The 15,204-nt window shown below is 44.5% G+C and overlaps 1 protein-coding gene across 3 annotated transcripts in view; it reads left to right on the top strand.

Annotated features, from left to right (window-relative positions):
- Nucleotides 1–15,204, top strand: part of SMARCC1 (SWI/SNF related, matrix associated, actin dependent regulator of chromatin subfamily c member 1) — a 172,773-nt gene that overhangs the window by 74,647 nt on the left and 82,922 nt on the right. For all 3 annotated transcript variants that reach the window (XM_067544507.1, XM_067544506.1, XM_067544508.1), the window contains 4 exons: nt 11,385–11,498; nt 12,374–12,527; nt 13,006–13,119; nt 15,016–15,075. In XM_067544507.1, coding sequence (XP_067400608.1) covers nt 11,385–11,498; nt 12,374–12,527; nt 13,006–13,119; nt 15,016–15,075 — 442 coding nt within the window. The remainder of the gene's footprint in view (nt 1–11,384; nt 11,499–12,373; nt 12,528–13,005; nt 13,120–15,015; nt 15,076–15,204) is intronic.

Raw genomic sequence — 15,204 nt, 5'->3', positions numbered from 1 at the left:
TTTTGATCTTTTTGAGGCAATGTGTCTAGAGTGCAACACATGCACATATCACCTACTGTTAAAGGCATATCTCAAACTGCCACTACTCCAGCACAAGCAAGGACAACCAGTAAAACCCAATTAGAAATAAGGGGAGTAAAAATTCATAAATTATTTTCTTCGCCCCTTGGCTCTTTCTTGAATCAGTTCCTCTGTGATCTCTTTCTCCCCAATTTCTTGTGCTACCTTTGTTTTGGTGCTTCATTCTTTGCCACTTCAGGTGTTTTTAAGGTGCTTTGAAATTTTGTCTCTGCTTTTGCAGGTTACTCCTCTGCATTCTTTGGGCTCACTTTGACTTAGTACAACTTTTCCTTGTCAGCATGTCATCTTCTCCTTCCCCTGAGCGATAGAAAGGTGCCCAGCAGCTTTACATAATGTACTTGTAGCAAAAAGATGTCAGTCAAGAATAAGCACAGCTGTTGCATTCCTGTGCTTTGGCATTGAATGTTACATCCATGGGTGTCAGAGCTGCCTGGATTTGTGTCTCAAAACCATTAAGTTTTATGAACCATTTCAGTCCCTCTTAGAAGCTTTCAGAGGGTCTCTTGTAAGTGTGGCCTTCAGTTAAAGCATGAATTGGCCAACCATCACACAAGAGCTTGGGGCAGAGGTATTCATAGCTACACAGAAGACTGATACTGACCTTAGAATCTTAGCTTTGAGGATGAGAACAATTTGGAAGTAGACTTTACCATTCAGCAGCTGCCACCTTTCAGTGTGGTGAATACCTGGTTTACAAGGCTAAAAACAGGTTGAGCCGAGGAAAAAGGCTTCACAGTATGGCAGTCACCTCCAGGAGCTGTGCAAAATTGAGTCTGAAAGCATAAACCTGGCCTGGCAGCAAGTGTGGAGGCCTTTTAAAAGTGGTGAAATGGAAGAAAGATGATGCTTCAGAGGTGGAGGGTTTTGTGTATTGTTGGCTTTAGGCAGCTGGATTTCAACAAGAGAAATTAAAAGCTCCGAGACCTGCTTTGTGTAGGAAAGAATGTTGTGGGTACTAGGCTGAGGCCACATTGTCAGGTAGTGAAAAAAACAATAGCCACCCAGTGCCTTTGTGTTAGTATTTTGTTCCTTTGCACTGCACTGGTGAGAGCTTAGGAAGGACATCTGCTCAGAAACTGCATGTCTACGCTACAAAGTTAGTCGACATCCAGCCTCCGCAGTAATTAAGTCAGTCAGGTTTGTCCACACCACGCTTGTGTCGGTGGAGTGGTTGCATCAATGAGAGCAGTGCACCATGGGTAACTATCCCATAGTGCAACTAGCCACAGGGGCTTTTGGGAAGGGCTTTCAAAGCCTCATGGGCCCAAAACATTGTCAAAGGGGGGAATGGGAACAAGGCTTCAGCCTCCCATGATGCAGTTTCCTCCCTCCCTACCTTAATATCAATATCATGCAACCCATACTTTTTTGCGCCTTTTTACGAAAGCCTAGCTTAGCCGTGCATATGCCATAGCCCAAGAAGCATGGAACCCACTCTAGTTATGAGCATTATATCTTGGGCCTTATCCTGCAGTATTTCCAGAGCCGAGAGAGGAGCCCTCACGCCGAACATTGCCATGTCATTCAAGCAGTCCTGCTGCAAGCCATAGGATGAAACAATTCCCGGTTACTGGCAGTTGCGCAGCAGCTGAAAATGGTGGAGCGCTGTTTTTGGTTCCAGGAAACAAACACTGACTGGTGGGATTGCATCATTATGAAGCTATGGGATGACGAACGGTAGCTAAAGAACTTTCAAAAGCAGAAAGCTGCTTTTCAGGAATTTTGTGAAGAGCTTTCCCCAGTCCTAAAGCACAGCAACACTAAAATGAGACCTGCTCTGACAGTGGAGAAGCAAGTGGCAATCACTGTGTGGAAGCTTGCAACCCCAGACTGCTACTGCTCAGTGGGGAATCAATTGAGTTGGTAAATCCACAGTGGGAGTTGTTGTGATCCAAGTATGAAGGGCCATTAATCAACTTCTGCTAAGAAGAGTAGCAACTCAGACAATGGGCAGGACATAGCAGATGGTTTTTCTGCAATGGGGTTCCTTAACTGTGGTGGGGCGATAGATGGCACGCATATCCCTATCTTGGCACCAGACCACCTTGCCAAAGAGTACATAAACCGTAAGGGATACTTTTCAATGGTGTTGCAAGCACTAGTGGATCACGGGAGCGTTTCACCAACATAAACGTTGAATGGTCAGGAAAGGTGCATAACGTGCGTATCTTTAGAAGGACAGGTCTGTTCAGAAAGCTGCAATTAGGGACTTTCTTTCTAGATCACAAAATAACCATTGATGATGTTGAAATGCCAGTAGTTACCCTGAGAGACCCAGCCTACCCTTGCTTCCATTGCTCATGAAGCCATACACCGGCCACCTGGACCACAATAAGGAGTGGTTCAACAATAGGCTGAGCAAGTGCAGAATGGTGATGAATGTGCGTTTGGATGTTTAAAGGGTCACTGGCGCAGTTTGCTTACTAGGTTATACCTCACTGAAAGCAAAATCTGCATAGTTATCACTTCCAGAGGGGTAGCTGTGTTAGTCTGTATACAGCAAAAACAACGAGCTTTCTGTGGCACTTTAAAGACTAACAAATTTAAATTTTGTAGGCATAAGCTTTCGTGAGACTCAGCTCACTTCGTCATTCTACCTCTGCATCTGACGAAGTGAGCTGAGTCTCACGAAAGCTTATGCCTACAAAAATTAAATTTGTTAGTCTTTAAAGTGCCACAGAAAGCTCGTTGTTTTGTTTTGTTTTTATAGTTATCACTGCATGCTGCATAATATCTGTGAAGCAAAGAAAGAGAAGTTTCCACATGGGTGGAGTGTTGAGGTGGATAAATTGGCATCTAATTTTGAGCAGCCAGATACCAAGGCAATAAGAAGAGCCCAACAAGGAGCTCTGTATCTCTGGGAGTCTTTGAAAACTGGTTTCATTAATGAGCCACAGTAATGTATGCTGCTTATCTAAGTTGTGCCTTTCCATACTTTCCCCTCCGTTGCATCATTTTCCCTGTACCTCCGCTCTCCCCTAAACTCCCATGATTGGAATAAATAAAGAGTATTTCATTCGCAAAACATTGACTTCTATTGCACAAACATAAAGAATTTTAAAGAACAGGAAAATAATTTAACTTTGGACAAATGGTGTGATAAAATTGGGAAGGGAGAAACAAATATAGCTTGTCTTAGAAAGCACAGAAGTCTTGCCCATCAAAGGTCTTCAAATGGCCGCCTTTTGTCCTTAGTATCCTTCCCCTATGTTGAGTGGAAGGGATACTGTACTCCCCTCTCTTCCCCCCACCAGCCTCCTGGAACTTTTTTTTTTTTTTCCAGGGGGGTGGGGGACGATACTTGCAGGCTGTTCTGCCAAGGCTGCAGAGGGACTCTAGCCTCAGGCTGCTTTACTTGAAGCTCAGTCAGATGCCTTAACATGTCTGATTGTCCCTTCATAATCCATAGCATCTCATCATGCGTGGCACACTCATGCTCCTGGGATGCTCTCCATGTTCATGTCCAGTTTTTCAGACAATGAAAACCTCTTCGCTCTGTGTCAGCTGTCCCGGAGGTATTCATTATCTCATTGAACATGTCATCATGCATTCTGTCTTTCCTCCTTCTATATGCAAAAGCCTCTCCTTAGTAATTAGTCTTAACATAGTTAAAAAAAAAAAAAAAAAAAAAGGTAAAGTAGTAGTTAAAAGTTTAACATTAGAATTAGATAAGTTCCCAAGTTTTTTCCCCCACCCCATTCATGTGGGGGAGTATGCCAAAACAAGTGGGCTTTAAGAACTGCGCCACGTGCCCTCGGTCCTTTTCAGTAAACAATGAGCACCAACGCCGCTTATACTGTTTGGGGGAATCCTGTATAGTTTCATGATGCTCTATCTGCCATTCCTTCCTATCGAGGACGCGGGATGTGAGACAATTTAGACTTTGAAAATTCTTTATGGAAGAAGCTATGCGTCCATGTGTGCACCAGCAGGTGGCACTGGCAGACCCGCTGGAGTGCCAATCCAAACCAGTGGCACCAGCACCACCAGCCACACTGTCGACACTGGCCAAAACACATAAGAAGAGACATGGCCACAGACATAAGAGCTGATCGCTGAGAGGGACCCCCTCTAAATGCCACGTTCCCTCCTTGAGCCATGATCAGCCAGGTTAGAAGTCGCGAGTGGATAAGGCAGACAAGAAAATGAAGCACGTTGTCAGCCTGCTCATCTCTGAAGCGCCTATGGACTACAGACCGTCAACGAGTCCACTGGACTCGATACAACGCACTCCATGCTGCCTATCACCATTGAACCCCATGGCAGAACTCCTGCAACCGATGGAGGACTCCACTCACAAGGAGACTCAGAATGCCATATGGAACCATTGGAATCTGACTGGTCATCTTAACCAGAGCAGCATTTCTCCCCAGAACGCAGCCCATGACAATACTATGCACCCTTACAAATGCCACCACAACAACAGTGGTTTAGATACTCACAGGGCCTGCATACAAACTCAGACAGACACATGGCAGCATCTACTTCGGTCACCCCGTACACCCGACTTCACATGCGCTGCCTACAACATTGGTTACGGATGGTTTACGACCCCCAAAAGGACAACCTGGACAAATGGGTTTCCCTCCCGCCAAGAGTGCTAGCCTCCTTGGCATGGTGGGGAGACCCCTCCAAACTTCTTGTGGGCATACCTTTCCACTAACCCAAACCAGACATGATCCTCTTAAAGAGACATGTTGCTCGTGGGCTAGGGGGCCCACATACAGGGCTACGTAGCTCAAGGGCTGTGTTCTCCCAGAGAGGCAAGGATGCATATCAACATCCTAGAAATGAGAACGGTTTGACATGCCTGCCACAACCTCCTTTCCCTACTCCGGGACAAACGTGTTCACCTCTTTATGGACAACATGTCAACAGTATTCTATGTAAGCAAACAAGGAGAAATAGATCCCTATGCCAGGAAGCAATCCACCTGTGGAATTGATGTCTGCAGCACAGTATAACATTACAAGCGACACACCTACCCGGAACAGACAATGCCTTTGCAGTTGAACTGAGCCACTCTTTCCATTGCTCCCATGAATGGGAACTCCACGACCCTATTCTCTGGGATATCTTCTGGCAGTGGGGAACCCCCACATGGGACCTCTTTGCCTTGGCAACAAAAAGCAAACTCCCCCTCTTCTGCTCCAGGGGCTCCTTAGGACGGGGGTCACAGAGGGATGCCTTCCTCATCCCATGGACGCTGGACCTCCGGTACGTTTTTCCGCCTTTTCCACTCATCCCCCGGGTACTCAGCAAGCTGAAACAAGATCAAGCACAGATTATACTCATAGCCCCATCCTGGCCCAGACAACATTGGTACTCGTATGTACTACACTTGTCGATCCACCGTCCAATCCCCCTCCTACTGAGCCTACTTACCCAACAGCGCGGCTGCATCCAGCACCCCAACCCAGCACCACTCCACCTCACAGCTTGGTATTTGGATGGGCCTAACAGGTAGACAATGCTTGCTCCTCCCCAGTGCAGCAGGTCCTCACACACAGCTGCTGTCCCATGACCAGGACTTGTTACCAGGCCAAATGGCAACGGGTTTACTCAGTGGGCTTCAGACAGTAATTACTCACTATTGACCATGAGTATTCCAACCATCTTGGACTACCTCCTCTACCTATGATGGCAAGGGCTCGCTCATTCCTCCATAAAAGTTCACCTAGTGGCCATTAGTGCTTTCCCTTCCACCTGTGGATGACTCCTCTGTCTTTAGTCATAGAATCATAGAGTTGGAAGGGACCTCAGGACCTAGTCCAACCCACTGCTCAAAGCAGGACTAACCAGGACTAACATCAGCTAAATAATCCCAGCCAGGGCTTTGTCAAGCCGCAGCTTAAAAACCTCTAAAGATGGAGATTCCACCACCTCCCTAGGTAACCCATTCCAGTGCTTCACCACCCTCCTGGGGAAAAAGTTTTTCCTAATGTTCAACCTAGACCTCCCCCCCTGCAACTTGAGACCATTGCTCCTTGTTCTGTCATCTGCCACCACTGAGAACAGCCTAGCTCCATCCTCCCTGGAACCCCCTTTCAGGTAGTTAAAGGCTGCTATCAAATTTCCCCTCATTCTTCTCTTCTGCAGACTAAACAAGCCTAGTTCCCTCAGCTTCTCCTTATAAGTCTTGTGCTCCAGCCCCCTAATCATTTTTGTTGCCCTCTGCTGGACTCTCTCCAACTTGTCCACATCCTTTTTGTAGTGGGGGGCCCAAAACTGGACACAGTACTCCAAATGCAGCCTCACCAATGCCGAATAGAGAGGAATGATCACTTCCCACCATCTGCTGGCAATGCGCCCACTAATGCAGCCCAATATGCTATTAGCCTTCTTGGCAACCAGGGCACACTGCTGAATCATATCCAGCTTCTTATCCACTTTTACCCCCAGGTCCTTTTCTGCAGAACTGCTGCCTAGCTCATTGGTCCCCAGTGTGTAGCTATGCATGGGATTCTTCCTTCCTAAGTGCAGGACTCTGCACTTGTCCTTGTTGAACCTCATCAGATTTCTTTTGGCCCAATCCTCCAGTTTGTTTAGGTCCCTCTGTATCCTATCCCTACCTTCCAGGGTATCTACCACTCCCCCTAGCTTAGTGTCATCTGCAAACTTGCTGAGGGTGCAATCCACCCCATCCTCCAGATCATTAATGAAGATGTTGAACAAAACCGGCCCCAGGACTGACCCCTGGGGCACTCCGCTTGTGACCGGCTGCCAGCTAGACATGGAGCCATTGATCACTACTCGTTGAGCTCTATGCTCTAGCCAATTCTCTATCCATTTTATAGTCCATTCATCCAACGCATACTTCTTTAACTTGCTGATAAGAATACTGTGAGAGACCGTATCAAAAGCTTTGCTAAAGTCAAGGTATATCACGTCCACCGCTTTCCCCACATCCACAAAGCCAGTCACTTCTTCATAGAAAGCAATCAGATTGGTCAGACATGACTTTCCCTTGGTGAATCCATGTTGACTGTTCCTGATCACCTTCCTCTCTTCTAAGTGCCTTAAAATGGATTCCTTGAGGACCTGCTCCATGATTTTTCCAGGGATTGAGGTGAGACTGACCGATCTGTAGTTCCCTGTATCCTCTTTCCTCCCTTTCTTGAAGATGGGCACTATATTTGCTTTTTTCCAGTCATCAGGGACCTCCCCCAGTTGCCACGAGCTTTCAAAGATAATAGCCAATGGCTCTGAAATCACATCAGCCAACATAAATCAGTGTTGCTTGATTTATGAGAGGTTTACTCAACTTGTTTCTGACCATCAAGAACCCCACCCCGGCCTGGGACCTTAACCTAGTCCTTTCAACGCTTATAAGGCCACCCATTGAACCCCTATCCTCCTGCGTCCTCACTTACATATTTATGAAAATAATCATTCTGGTGGCTATTACCTCAGCTTGACGGGTTAGTGAACTAGCGGCCATGATGGCAGACCCCCCTTTTTACCATCTTTCACAAGGACAAAGTCTCCCTGCGACTTCATCCCAAGTTTCTTCCTAAAGTAGCCTCCCAGTTTCACCTCAACCAGGTTATTCATCTCTCCATTTTCTGCCTTAAACCTCACTCTTCTACCAAGGAGAGGACCCTACACTCCCTAGCCTTCTACCTCCAATGCATCCGCCCCTTCAGGACCTTGCTGAAACTCGTTGTGGCGATAGCGGACCGCTGCAGGGGGCTTGTGCTTTCTTCCCAATGTATCTCTCACTGGATCGTTTGCTGCATCAGGGAATGCTACTCCCTTTGCCAAGTTCAACTTTCACCTCATATCGGGGCACACTCCACAAGAGCACAAGTGACTACAATGGCCTTCCTTGCTGACGTTCCAGAGCAGGACATTTGCAGAGTAGCAATTTGGACTTGTACATATATGTTCACGGCTCACTATGATTTAGCTAATGCTGCATCCATCGATGTGCCAGTGGCACCACACTCCTGCAAACTCTGGCATCCACAGAGCTAGCCCTGCCTCCATACTGATTACTGCTAGCTAAGCTTCCCAGATGGAATCCACAGAGGGACCAGCACTCGAAGAAGAAGGGGAGGTTTCTTACTGTAACTGATGGTTATTCGAGATGTGTGGTCCCTATCTGGATTCCAGTCCCGCCCCCCCGTCCCCTCTGCCTAGGGCTAAGTGCCTGATAGTAAGAGGAAACTGAGGGGGCGTCAACCTGCGCAGACACATAAGACCTTGGACATGGGTGATGTGAGGCGTGCACAAGGGTTGACAGACACTGCTTTCAGCAGTTCCGGCGCATGGCGTGCATGTGCACCCACGATGGAATCCAGATAGGGACCACACATCTTGAAGAACCATCAGTTACAGTAAGTAACCTCCCCTTTCTTAAGCTGTATCAGAGTTGTGCCTGCATAGACTCCTTTCTGTGCACCAATAAGATCCACCATCTCCTGTATACTCCAGGCTGGAGCATGTTTGTGGCATTGAGTCGCCATAATCAGCTGCGTTGGCAAGCTCTCCGTGCTGATCAAACAGGAAATGGGAATTCAAAATTTCCTGGGGCTTTAACTGGGGAGGGGCTGTTTCCTGTGTACCTGGCTGCTGTGCAGCGGAGTTGAAAACGATCTCCAGAGCGGTCACAGAGCATTGTGTGACACCTTCTGGAGGCCAATTCAGTCAACTTATACAACGCTGCATCTGCTCTGCCTCTCTGTCAACCCATCAACATCAATTAAAGCCTTATGCCTCTCATGGAGATGGAATAATTAAGTCAACGTTACAGGTGAGTTAGGTCAATGGAAGGGACATGGTAGTGGAGATGCATACATTATTAGGTCAACATAAGGCGGCTTCCGTTGATCTAAGTTTGTAGTGTAGACCAGGCCTAACTTTCAGTATGACAGCTGGATTCAGACATGCCGGTTTCCCTTTTCCTTAGATGAACAGCCTCAGCAGCAGCAAAAGCCACGAAGGATCCTAAGCTGTATTTCAGTTAGCACCAAAATCCAACATTTGTGACTCTGGGATATTAGCCAGTCTGTACATATTGGTAGCATTGATCAGTGGAGCTACAAGGGGGAAAAAAGCCCTTCAGAGTATATGGGACTGAAAGTCTGGCCACTGCTGATCATGTTGACCAAATGAAAGACTGTAGAAAGTTCAACCAACTTTTTTCTTTGGATGCCAATTCCTTGGGCAATTCTGTCATCGAGGACTATATCTAAATGGCTCTGATTTACCTCTCTTACTTTTATGGACTGACAGAACTCCAGCTGGCAGGTCATGTCACTGCACTATCCAGAATAGCTTGGTTTCAGTATGAACCTCAGGCTTGTTACTGTCCTGGGCTTACACAAAACAGCCACATTACCCTCCCTGCATGCATTTAAAAAGTGTGATTGTATCTGGCCTCTGGAGAGTAAATCCCTCTTGGGTCTCTTGCCTGCAAAATCAGTTTCCAAAATAGATGAGCCCAAACTCTCCCAGATCTTCAAAGTTTTTTTCATGATGTCCTTATTTAAGCTGGCCAGATTTTGAAAGTGGCTTTTTTTGAGGGATGCATCATTGAGGCATCTGTCTGTTTATATTTCTTGTCATTCAAAGGCATCTTATTCCTCCTTTTGTTTAAACAACTTAAATTCTGGGTGCTTATTAGGCACTGACCTCTTTTCTTTGTACACTAAGTTTGGGATGTCCCATACCTATTTACTATACACACACGTTTAGAGTGCACACATACTCTTATGAGTATTTTTAATGAAGAGCTAGTTACCTATACTCTGTATTCCCATACTGGAGAGTCACTCGCCCACTAGTTTGGAGGTCTGTTTTTGAGGTGGTATCCCAGGTTTTTTTTGCATCCCTTTGGTGTGTTCTGGTATTCATTTTATGACTTTTACTTCTGTAACTTCTAACTGGCTTGTATTGGGAGGTATTGCTTCTCATGCAGTTCAGGAACTGACTGAAAGGGGCTGAGAATAGAGAGAAATGGTGACACTTGCTGACCAGCAGATGAGCAAGTATGGCAGCAGGCACTGCTGCTGCATCAGAAGCTCAAAATATTAAGGTCCTAGGGAATTCTGCCCTGCCTTGTGTTAGGAAGCATGAAAATCCTGCAAGTTGATGGCTTCAAAGTAGAATTACAGGTAGAGACTCATTTTCAAACTTGTCTGTTCAACAGTTCTTAGGTGGGAAGATGATCTGGGGCACCAATGTGAGGTTCATAGTCAATATCTGTCTTTCCCTCCGCATCTTTGTTCTTTTTCTCCTCTCTGTTCTCACGCACTTTCTCATAGTTTGTATGCGTATTCCCCATGTCTTTGTTTTGCTCTTTTCACTTCCTTTACTGTTACACATAGAAGTGCTACAGAGAGGAACTGTGTAGTGTCCTAGTAAGTGTTCTTCTTCTGCTCTTCCAAGTGTAAGATGCTTTCATACTTGATGCAGAAGGGGGAAATGATTAGTCAGTTTGTTTTTGCATCAAAGAGTTACTATAGTTTCCCTCTGCAGCCAGCCGTCTATAAAGCTCTACTGAACTGGAATGCTGTTTCAGCTGCTAGTGCCTCCTTATATGGTGCCCAAGCTGCAGCCAGGCTAGCAGGCGGATAGGGAAGGGCACTGGGAGGACAATGTATGGTGGCCCTCTTGTACCTTTGTGAATTAAAAGCAGATTCCTTAGCCATCTTAAATGTTTGGGTCAATGGCCCAAAAGCACATCTGCCCCTGTGACCACAACAAAAATTTAAATGAATTGTTAATGATTCTGGCATTTTATATGCCAGGTTTGAGCCGCTCATTTGAATAAGAATTTTTTTTTTTAAATTAATTTTTTTTTTATTTGGTCTGCTTATATTTCGCAACAATGAGAAAGGACTACTTTGGTAATGGGAGAGTTACTTTTAATTTGCATGTTATTTATTAAACACACAAAGAATAGTTGACACTTTGGCAATGCAGAGAGGAAGATATGGTCCCTGATTACAATCTAAATAGACACAAATATAAAATGTGGAGGGAGTGGATGAGATAATAGCACAAACAAGTTTGATCAAAAAGAAATACACACAGACTTCTTGTGCTTTTTATTGATTGCTTTGTTGCAAAGTTCACAAGGAGTAAAAAGAAAACGCTGCAAGTCTTCAGCTTCACTGTCACCCTGCAGTTATAGGTGTTCATTTTAGGATTCTGTAGTCCGTGAACTAAATATCAGGCATCCGTGGCATGCTGTATATATTGAAGGATGGAGATACGTTAGTAATGGTCAGAATTTGAAATGACACTATGTACCTATGTCAATTTTCAAATATCTATGAACTGCCTTCTCTTTCCAGATACCTGGCTTACCGTAACTTCATGATTGATACGTATCGCTTAAACCCTCAGGAATACTTGACCAGCACTGCCTGTAGAAGGAACCTGACTGGGGATGTATGTGCAGTAATGAGGTAAAATCTTAAATCTTGCAGCCACTAATCTCAGCTGTAACAATACATTTTATCTCAGCAGAGCTGCTTCGTTACAAATTGTAAGTTACACCTTCTGCCTAGTGAGGTAGAAGACTTGGGGCCTGGGCTATATCAGTTATGTTTCTATTAGCAGAACACCATATTTTGTAATACTATTATTTACAGTAAATACAATAGCGCAAGGTAAATACTGTGGGCATGGGCTTGGTGACCAGCAAGAGATTGCATGTTAACCATTACAACGATATTCAGCTTCTACCATGCTGTTTTTTAAGTATGTTTTCAGAATTTTCAGTACGGCAGCTCACTTTGTGGTTTTGTCAAGTGTGCATGTTCTATCTATATCGTGATACATTTTTTTTTTTTAAATAGCACTTGTCATACAAGAGTCCAAAGCTTGTTTGACTCCATGCATATAGCATCACTGATGCACAATCACCCTGAGGCAGATGGTAGAAGCCAACTGATGCATAGTATGGAAACCATCACATTTCATCCCACTCTTCTCCCTGCCACCCCACCCCTCAAAAAAGTTTTCATATCAGCAGGCCTAGCTTTATATTTGTTTTCTGAAATGGTTTCCCATTACCCATAATTGAAATTGTCTGTCATTTGTTTTGTTGAATGCAGAGAAGTGGGATGTCAAGCCTGCATGGTGAATTCACAAAATGCGTTATGTTTTCCTGTCTGTGATAAAGGAGAATTGTAGGCAGCCATAGAACAGCTCACACCCTGCATGTGTTTGGTTAGCAGCAAACTACTTGAACTTTCTCCCTAGTATCTTCTTTCTACAACTTCAGATGTTCTTGAGTGTTTGTTTCTTCAGACTTTAATCATGTAATATTGTCCCGTAGAGTGCATGCTTTTCTGGAGCAGTGGGGTCTTGTTAACTACCAGGTGGATCCAGAAAGCCGTCCAATGGCAATGGGCCCTCCTCCTACTCCTCACTTCAATGTGCTTGCTGATACCCCTTCTGGACTTATGCCACTCCATCTCCGAGCTCCTCAGGTAAATCCTACAGGTGCCACCACCGTGTGCATGCACACCTGCTTATTCAGATAGAAATAGTGGTAACTGTGTTTTGGGAATCGCTTAACGTAGTTGTAGCCAGTCTGTATTTGTGACTACAGTCAGTGCTATAGTGTACCTGAATGGAGTAGGTAGCTCATGCACATTCTGAAAAAATACTTCCTTCTCTCCATACCCTCTTCAGTCTGTGAGATTCTGTGAGTAGTAGATTTTCCATCTCTTCATCATTCTGTAGAGTAATGCTGCAACTATAGTTACAGAACTCCAAGCCCAAATTTGCTAGTTTTGTGTGTAGGTAGTGGTGAGTTAGGGAGAACGCTAGTTCAGCGCACACCTGCATATATTCATCTTGATGATAATTTGTTCTTTTGCTCAGTCTTGGTTGTTGGGAGCGGAAGCAAATCACTTCCTTAATCTCTCTCCCCTATTTTCAGTTTGCTTTTTTTTTGGTTCTTAGGTCCCTGCTGCCCAGCAGATGTTGAGTTTTCCTGAGAAAAACAAAGAAAAGCCTACTGACCTGCAGAACTTTGGGCTTCGTACAGACATTTACTCAAAGAAGACCTTGGCAAAGGTAAAGTTGCTTGGGTTTTCCTTTCCCTTTGGCTTCTATTGAGCCTCCTTCCACAAACCTTAGTAATTACATAATCACTAGGTTGGATGTTGCTGTTTCTCTGTCCTTGTCCTATTCCACCTGGACAATATTCTAAATTGTGGCCCCTTGTAGTTGTGCCAGGTGCCTGAAACTTAATTAACTCAATAGAAATACAAACCTTTACACTCCCATAAGCTCATCAGCACTGTCCCTCTCCAAACATTCTGGGAATTCCTATCTCATCGTAGATATCACACACTGAATGCTGAAAGTTTCCAAATAGATTTCATGGGCGGTTGGGAGAGAAATTCCTCTAATCAGAATTTTTTTTTAGAGACTGTTCTATTTTGCCAATTCGTATGTGTCAGTGCTCCTCAGTCTTACAGAACTGGACAGCAAAGGGTGGCTCAGAGAGCCACAGTCATGAAGTGATGTTCCGACACACCATCATTGCAGCTTTCCATAAACTGGTCTAATACTCTGACACACCATTGCAGTGTAACGTCAAGACAAAATGCCATGCTTTTGGGACCCCCTGTTGTATCTCACACTGTTCTCTCCCTCTCACCCGTCTGGCTCCTTAGGGAGGAGGTATTTGGCAGTACTCTCAGGTGTCCTAGAAACCCTGGTGCATTTATTCCATGCTGCCTCATGTTGGTAACCATACAGGATTCTCCTCTGATCATTGTTTCATTCACCTCTACTTGAGACAAGACTAACTGCTTGGACATGGATTCCATAGGAGCAGTATGTATTATCCCAAAGAGCACACAGATTGAGGATTACAACTGAAAATGTCACACTATTCTAGAGACTGAATTTTGGAGGGTAACTACTAGAAGTCAGTATTCAATCCATACCAGATTTCACTGCGAAACTTATTCACTTATTTTTAACTGATACACTCATTCAGTGAGAGTTTCTGTCCTTTTCTCTAGGTGTTCCTCAACACTTATTCAATACAATTATAAAAATGGGCTTAGGCTATAGGGTTTATTTTTCAGAAAGTGATTTTATTTTGTGTATACACAATTGCTTTTCAAGCACTCATACCAACCTGTGTAAGAATTGTGAGTGTCTGACGGCTGACAATTTTAATTTATGTGCAGCACAGATATCTGGGGAGAGAATAAATTATTGGCACTTATTACACTTCTCTGAAGGTGGTGTCTTACCCAGAACTACATAAACCCATTAACCTTCCCTCATAAGTAGGTGGTACGTCCCTCCTTATGAGGGAAGCTTTGACATCTATGATGGAGTTTTTATATCAGCTGAAGCTGGTGATAGTATCCTCTCCAAGAGTTCTGTAGTTTCAAGGTTCGAGGGAACTTTTAAGTAACTCCCAAATCAGTGTGGTATAGATACAGTAAGCTCAAGAGTGATGGTGTGCTAAATACTCATTCAGAGGACAGCAGTTATAAGGAGGGAATGTATCTCTTTCAGAGAGCTTGCATTTCATTATTAGTTATCTTTTGAGATTCTTTTTTCACTCCAGGTAATTTCATCTCTTTTTGAGTATTATTTTTCTAGTAAGAATCTACTACTTCTGTCTCTCAAACTGTCCATTACTGTAGCCACTATCCACCTAATACAATCCAGCTGGACTACTATGCAAGTGTTGTCTTAGTTAAACACATTTTCCTATCCTCCTGTGTCTCTTGAAACTCTATGTAGTGTAATTCTTGCAGACTGGACAGCTGCCTGCAGTAAGCAGCGATATGATCAACTATAGCAGGATCGCTGTGAAGAATGACTAATAGACTGTGGTAGTGGACTGAACCATTACAGCTGCCTCTTTTGCAAGAAGTGCTTTTGCTCAAAGTAGTGCCCTGCAAAGATAAGTAATCTATTTTGACTTTTCTTCCTTTATAGAGTAAGGGAGCCAGTGCTGGCAGAGAATGGACAGAGCAAGAGACACTGCTGCTACTAGAGGTAAGAGCTGATGAAGGAGAATGTTGGGTACTGAAGGTAATCCAGAGAAAGAAGGCTTTTGTATGTGAGATGAAATGTAATCAGGCTCTTCTTCCAGTGATTATCCATGTGTGTCCCCCACTGGAGATG

This window comes from Emydura macquarii, unplaced genomic scaffold (assembly GCF_026122565.2).
Source record: "Emydura macquarii macquarii isolate MOO-44397 ecotype Brisbane River unplaced genomic scaffold, CSIRO-AGI_Emac_v2 contig_973, whole genome shotgun sequence".
Classification (NCBI taxonomy): Eukaryota; Metazoa; Chordata; order Testudines; family Chelidae; genus Emydura; species Emydura macquarii.
Note: the sequence above shows the minus strand (reverse complement) of the source record. Positions and strands in the feature narration are given on the sequence as shown.